The 7,500-nt window shown below is 42.5% G+C and overlaps 1 protein-coding gene across 3 annotated transcripts in view; it reads left to right on the top strand.

The window, feature by feature from the left end:
- mcc (MCC regulator of WNT signaling pathway) overlaps positions 1-7,500 on the top strand; it is a gene marked incomplete at its 5' end in the record, with an annotated part of 102,094 nt that overhangs the window by 81,010 nt on the left and 13,584 nt on the right. For all 3 annotated transcript variants that reach the window (XM_079871536.1, XM_079871538.1, XM_079871537.1), the window contains 2 exons: positions 1,493-1,641; positions 1,918-2,058. In XM_079871536.1, coding sequence (XP_079727662.1) covers positions 1,493-1,641; positions 1,918-2,058 — 290 coding nt within the window. The remainder of the gene's footprint in view (positions 1-1,492; positions 1,642-1,917; positions 2,059-7,500) is intronic.

The raw sequence follows: 7,500 nt of genomic DNA, 5'->3' as shown, positions 1-7,500 counted from the left end.
ATAGATGCTGCATCAGAGAAACGACACACAATGCGACACCATCTTGAAGCTGATGGACAGATATAATTTTTTGTGTGAAATTCAGCGTCCAGATAAGGCAGGAACAAAGAGCAATCGCTGTTATTCCGTTGTGATGATGTCATCACCGTTGGCTACATTTGAATGTTACAATATACAGTACCAGTCAAAAGTTTGGAAACATTACTATTTTTAATGCTTTTGAAAGAAGTCTCTTATGCTCATCAAGCCTGCAGTTAAAAACAAAAAAAACACTAATATTATGAAATATTATTACAATTTAAAATAATGGTTCTCTTTTTTAATATACTTTAAAATGTAATTTATTTTTGTGATGCAAAGCTGAATTTTCATCAGCAAGTACTCCAGTCTTTGGTGTCTTATGATCCTTCAGAAATCATTCTAATATGATGATTTGATACTCAGTTATTATCAATGATGGAAACAGTTGTGCTGTTTAATATATTTTTTTGGAATACTTTTTTCAGGATTCATTGATGAGTAAAACGTTAACAGCATTTATTCATAAAAACAGCATTTATTCAAAATAAAAACATTTCTAACAATATAAATCGTTACCATCACCTTTTATCAATTTAACGCATTCTTGTTGAATTAAAGTACTAATTTCTTTTAAAAAAAAAGAGTTATTGTTCCCAAACTTTTGAACGGTAGTGTATATTGTTACAAAAGATTTCTATTCTAAATAAATACAGTTCTTTTTCACTTTTTATTCATCAAATAATCCTGAAAAAAGTATCTCAGGTTATAAAAAAATATTAAGCAGCACAACTGTTTCCAACATTGATCATAAATCAGCATATTAGAATGATTTCTGAAGGATCATAAGACACCAAAGACTGGAGTACTTGCTGATGAAAATTCAGCTTTTCATCACAAAAATAAATTACATTTTAAAGTATATTAAAAAAGAGAACCATTATTTTAAATTGTAATAATATTTCATAATATTACTGTTTTTTTTGTTTTTTTGTTTGTTTTTAACTGCAGGCTTGATGAGAATAAGAGACTTCTTTCAAAAACATTAAAAATAGTAGTGTTTCCAAACTTTTGACTGGTACTGTACATCAGTGAGAGAATTTCTGACTTTAATCTTGAAGGTGAAGTGTGTGACTGTGTAGATATTTGATTTAGTTTATTTTTAAATGTTTTTATTTTATTTAGGTTAAGTGTCTTGATCAAGAGTATAGTAGTGATAGTAGACTGTATTGTATTATTTTATATGAGAATTAACACATGATCTGACACACACTTCACATGCAGCAATGATGATGTCATCACCGTTGGTTACATTTTGAATGTTACAATGTAACTCTCAGATCAGTCATCTATTGCCAGCCTGACGAGGGAAGACGAAAGAAATGCAGCAAATGAATTTCAGTGCAGTGCTGAAGAGTTTGATGGAGCGTAACACCTGTGTTGATCTGTGTGTTATTTCTCTGTCTCTCTGCAGGTCTCCAGTAATGTGGCGGAACATTTGGCTCATTCCCTTCAGGACTGCTCCAACATCCAGGAGATCTTCCAGACGCTGTACTCGCACGGATCCGCCATCTCCGAGAGTAAGATCCGAGAGTTCGAAGTGGAGACGGAGAGACTCAACAGGTCAGAGAAAACAAACACAACCTGTAGAAGCTCAAACAAGAGTTGCGGTTAGATGAGATCTGCAGATATTGAACTATCCGATACTTGTTATAAATTTAAAGTTTCAGTTCCTCTTATCGATTCTTTTGTGAGCATTTCAGTATGACTTAAACAATTCAAGTGCCAGACGACTCTGTTTTCTGTTCTCATGTGTATCAGTGTATTGGATGCTGACCTCAAGTATTCTGGAATCGATTTTCACATTGGAATGTGTTTCTCAATGTTTGTGTGTCTCAGTCGCATCGAGCACCTGAAGTCTCAGAATGACCTGTTGACCATCACACTAGAGGAGTGTAAGAGTAACGCGGAGCGCATGAGTATGCTGGTGGGCAAATATGAGTCCAACGCCACCGCGCTCAGACTGGCCCTGCAGTACAGGTACAAACACACACACACACACACACTCCCATAAATATAGTAAATATAAATATAGTTTACATAGAGAATATTTTCTGAAAACATTATTAGGGTATTTGCAGTGGTGATTGATGGCAGAAGCTCTAGTATTGGGTGTGTTGGATCGGAAGCTCTAGTATTGGGTGTGTGTTGCAACAGAAGCTCTAGTATTGGGTGTGTTGGATCAGAAGCTCTAGTATTGGGTGTGTTGGATCAGAAGCTCTAGTATTGGGTGTGTTGGAACGGAAGCTCTAGTATTGGGTGTGTTGGAACGGAAGCTCTAGTATTGGGTGTGTGTTGGAACGGAAGCTCTAGTATTGGGTGTGTGTTGGAACAGAAGCTCTAGTATTGGGTGTGTTGGAACGGAAGCTCTAGTATTGGGTGTGTTGGATAGGAAGCTCTAGTATTGGGTGTGTTGGATCAGAAGCTCTAGTATTGGGTGTGTTGGATCAGAAGCTCTAGTATTGGGTGTGTGTTGGAACGGAAGCTCTAGTATTGGGTGTGTTGGAACGGAAGCTCTAGTATTGGGTGTGTTGGATCAGAAGCTCTAGTATTGGGTGTGTTGGATCAGAAGCTCTAGTATTGGGTGTGTGTTGGAACGGAAGCTCTAGTATTGGGTGTGTTGGATCAAAAGCTCTAGTATTGGGTGTGTTGGATCAGAAGCTCTAGTATTGGGTGTGTGTTGGAACGGAAGCTCTAGTATTGGGTGTGTGTTGGAACAGAAGCTCTAGTATTGGGTGTGTTGGAACGGAAGCTCTAGTATTGGGTGTGTTGGATAGGAAGCTCTAGTATTGGGTGTGTTGGATCAGAAGCTCTAGTATTGGGTGTGTTGGATCAGAAGCTCTAGTATTGGGTGTGTGTTGGAACGGAAGCTCTAGTATTGGGTGTGTTGGAACGGAAGCTCTAGTATTGGGTGTGTTGGATCAGAAGCTCTAGTATTGGGTGTGTTGGATCAGAAGCTCTAGTATTGGGTGTGTGTTGGAACGGAAGCTCTAGTATTGGGTGTGTTGGATCAGAAGCTCTAGTATTGGGTGTGTTGGAACGGAAGCTCTAGTATTGGGTGTGTGTTGGAACGGAAGCTCTAGTATTGGGTGTGTTGGAACAGAAGCTCTAGTATTGGGTGTGTTGGATCAGAAGCTCTAGTATTGGGTGTGTTGGATCAGAAGCTCTAGTATTGGGTGTGTGTTGGAACGGAAGCTCTAGTATTGGGTGTGTTGGAACAGAAGCTCTAGTATTGGGTGTGTTGGAACGGAAGCTCTAGTATTGGGTGTGTTGGAACAGAAGCTCTAGTATTGGGTGTGTTGGATCAGAAGCTCTAGTATTGGGTGTGTGTTGGAACGGAAGCTCTAGTATTGGGTGTGTGTTGGAACAGAAGCTCTAGTATTGGGTGTGTTGGAACGGAAGCTCTAGTATTGGGTGTGTTGGATAGGAAGCTCTAGTATTGGGTGTGTTGGATCAGAAGCTCTAGTATTGGGTGTGTTGGATCAGAAGCTCTAGTATTGGGTGTGTTGGAACGGAAGCTCTAGTATTGGGTGTGTTGGATCAGAAGCTCTAGTATTGGGTGTGTGTTGGAACGGAAGCTCTAGTATTGGGTGTGTGTTGGAACAGAAGCTCTAGTATTGGGTGTGTTGGAACGGAAGCTCTAGTATTGGGTGTGTTGGATAGGAAGCTCTAGTATTGGGTGTGTTGGATCAGAAGCTCTAGTATTGGGTGTGTTGGATCAGAAGCTCTAGTATTGGGTGTGTTGGAACGGAAGCTCTAGTATTGGGTGTGTTGGATCAGAAGCTCTAGTATTGGGTGTGTTGGAACGGAAGCTCTAGTATTGAGTGTGTTGGAACAGAAGCTCTAGTATTGGGTGTGTTGGAACGGAAGCTCTAGTATTGGGTGTGTGTTGGAACGGAAGCTCTAGTATTGGGTGTGTGTTGGAACGGAAGCTCTAGTATTGGGTGTGTTGGAACAGAAGCTCTAGTATTGGGTGTGTGTTGGAACGGAAGCTCTAGTATTGAGTGTGTTGGAACAGAAGCTCTAGTATTGGGTGTGTTGGAACGGAAGCTCTAGTATTGAGTGTGTGTTGGAACGGAAGCTCTAGTATTGGGTGTGTTGGAACGGAAGCTCTAGTATTGGGTGTGTTGGAACAGAAGCTCTAGTATTGGGTGTGTGTTGGAACGGAAGCTCTAGTATTGGGTGTGTTGGAACAGAAGCTCTAGTATTGGGTGTGTTGGAACAGAAGCTCTAGTATTGGGTGTGTGTTGGAACGGAAGCTCTAGTATTGGGTGTGTTGGATCAGAAGCTCTAGTATTGGGTGTGTTGGATCAGAAGCTCTAGTATTGGGTGTGTTGGAACAGAAGCTCTAGTATTGGGTGTGTTGGAACGGAAGCTCTAGTATTGAGTGTGTTGGAACAGAAGCTCTAGTATTGGGTGTGTGTTGGAACGGAAGCTCTAGTATTGGGTGTGTTGGAACGGAAGCTCTAGTATTGGGTGTGTTGGAACAGAAGCTCTAGTATTGGGTGTGTTGGAACGGAAGCTCTAGTATTGGGTGTGTTGGAACAGAAGCTCTAGTATTGGGTGTGTTGGAACAGAAGCTCTAGTATTGGGTGTGTTGGATCAGAAGCTCTAGTATTGGGTGTGTGTTGGAACGGAAGCTCTAGTATTGGGTGTGTGTTGGAACGGAAGCTCTAGTATTGGGTGTGTTGGAACGGAAGCTCTAGTATTGGGTGTGTTGGATCAGAAGCTCTAGTATTGAGTGTGTTGGAACGGAAGCTCTAGTATTGAGTGTGTTGGAACAGAAGCTCTAGTATTGGGTGTGTGTTGGAACGGAAGCTCTAGTATTGGGTGTGTTGGAACGGAAGCTCTAGTATTGGGTGTGTTGGATCAGAAGCTCTAGTATTGGGTGTGTGTTGGAACGGAAGCTCTAGTATTGGGTGTGTTGGAACAGAAGCTCTAGTATTGGGTGTGTGTTGGAACGGAAGCTCTAGTATTGGGTGTGTTGGAACGGAAGCTCTAGTATTGGGTGTGTTGGATCAGAAGCTCTAGTATTGGGTGTGTTGGATCAGAAGCTCTAGTATTGGGTGTGTTGGATCAGAAGCTCTAGTATTGGGTGTGTGTTGGAACAGAAGCTCTAGTATTGGGTGTGTTGGAACAGAAGCTCTAGTATTGGGTGTGTGTTGGAACGGAAGCTCTAGTATTGGGTGTGTTGGAACAGAAGCTCTAGTATTGGGTGTGTTGGAACAGAAGCTCTAGTATTGGGTGTGTGTTGGATCAGAAGCTCTAGTATTGGGTGTGTGTTGGATCAGAAGCTCTAGTATTGGGTGTGTTGGATCAGAAGCTCTAGTATTGGGTGTGTTGGATCAGAAGCTCTAGTATTGGGTGTGTTGGATCAGAAGCTCTAGTATTGAGTGTGTTGGAACGGAAGCTCTAGTATTGAGTGTGTTGGAACAGAAGCTCTAGTATTGGGTGTGTTGGATCAGAAGCTCTAGTATTGGGTGTGTTGGATCAGAAGCTCTAGTATTGGGTGTGTTGGATCAGAAGCTCTAGTATTGAGTGTGTTGGAACGGAAGCTCTAGTATTGAGTGTGTTGGAACAGAAGCTCTAGTATTGGGTGTGTTGGAACGGAAGCTCTAGTATTGGGTGTGTGTTGGAACGGAAGCTCTAGTATTGGGTGTGTGTTGGAACGGAAGCTCTAGTATTGGGTGTGTTGGAACGGAAGCTCTAGTATTGGGTGTGTGTTGGAACGGAAGCTCTAGTATTGGGTGTGTTGGAACGGAAGCTCTAGTATTGGGTGTGTGTTGGAACGGAAGCTCTAGTATTGGGTGTGTTGGATCAGAAGCTCTAGTATTGGGTGTGTGTTGAAACGGAAGCTCTAGTATTGGGTGTGTTGGAACGGAAGCTCTAGTATTGGGTGTGTGTTGGAACGGAAGCTCTAGTATTGGGTGTGTTGGAACGGAAGCTCTAGTATTGGGTGTGTGTTGGAACGGAAGCTCTAGTATTGGGTGTGTTGGAACAGAAGCTCTAGTATTGGGTGTGTTGGAACAGAAGCTCTAGTATTGGGTGTGTGTTGGAACGGAAGCTCTAGTATTGGGTGTGTTGGAACAGAAGCTCTAGTACTGGGTGTGTGTTGGAGCAGAAGCTCTAGTATTGGGTGTGTTGGAACAGAAGCTCTAGTATTGAGTGTGTTGGATCAGAAGCTCTAGTATTGGGTGTGTTGGATCAGAAGCTCTAGTATTGGGTGTGTTGGAACGGAAGCTCTAGTATTGGGTGTGTTGGATCAGAAGCTCTAGTATTGTGTGTGTTGGATCAGAAGCTCTAGTATTGAGTGTGTTGGATCAGAAGCTCTAGTATTGGGTGTGTTGGATCAGAAGCTCTAGTATTGGGTGTGTTGGATCAGAAGCTCTAGTATTGAGTGTGTTGGATCGGAACTCTAGTATTGGGTGTGTTGGATCAGAAGCTCTAGTATTGAGTGTGTTGGATCGGAACTCTAGTATTGGGTGTGTTGGATCAGAAGCTCTAGTATTGGGTGTGTTGGAACAGAAGCTCTAGTATTGAGTGTGTTGAATCGGAACTCTAGTATTGGGTGTGTTGGATCAGAAGTTCTAGTATTGGGTGTGTGTTGGATCGGAACTCTAGTATTGGGTGTGTTGGAACGGAAGCTCTAGTATTGGGTGTGTTGGATCAGAAGCTCTAGTATTGGGTGTGTGTTGGATCGGAACTCTAGTATTGGGTGTGTTGGAACGGAAGCTCTAGTATTGGGTGTGTGTTGGAACGGAAGCTCTAGTATTGGGTGTGTTGGAACGGAAGCTCTAGTATTGAGTGTGTGTTGGAACGGAAGCTCTAGTATTGGGTGTGTTGGATCAGAAGCTCTAGTATCGGGTGTGTGTTGGAACAGAAGCTCTAGTATTGGGCGTGTTGGAACAGAAGCTCTAGTATTGGGTGTGTGTTGGAATAGAAGCTCTAGTATTGGGTGTGTTGGAACAGAAGCTCTAGTATTGAGTGTGTTGGATCAGAAGCTCTAGTATTGGGTGTGTTGGATCAGAAGTTCTAGTATTGGGTGTGTGTTGGATCGGAACTCTAGTATTGGGTGTGTTGGAACGGAAGCTCTAGTATTGGGTGTGTTGGATCAGAAGCTCTAGTATTGGGTGTGTTGGATCGGAACTCTAGTATTGGGTGTGTTGGAACGGAAGCTCTAGTATTGAGTGTGTGTTGGAACGGAAGCTCTAGTATTGGGTGTGTTGGAACAGAAGCTCTAGTATTGGGTGTGTTGGATCAGAAGCTCTAGTATCGGGTGTGTGTTGGAACAGAAGCTCTAGTATTGGGCGTGTTGGAACGGAAGCTCTAGTATTGAGTGTGTGTTGGAACAGAAGCTCTAGTATTGGGTGTGTTGGATCGGAACTCTAGTATTGGGTGTGTTGGAACGGAAGCTCTAGTATT

Source organism: Squalius cephalus (genome assembly GCF_949319135.1).
Source record: "Squalius cephalus genome assembly, chromosome: 5".
Lineage (NCBI taxonomy): Eukaryota > Metazoa > Chordata > Actinopteri > Cypriniformes > Leuciscidae > Squalius > Squalius cephalus.
Note: the sequence above shows the minus strand (reverse complement) of the source record. Positions and strands in the feature narration are given on the sequence as shown.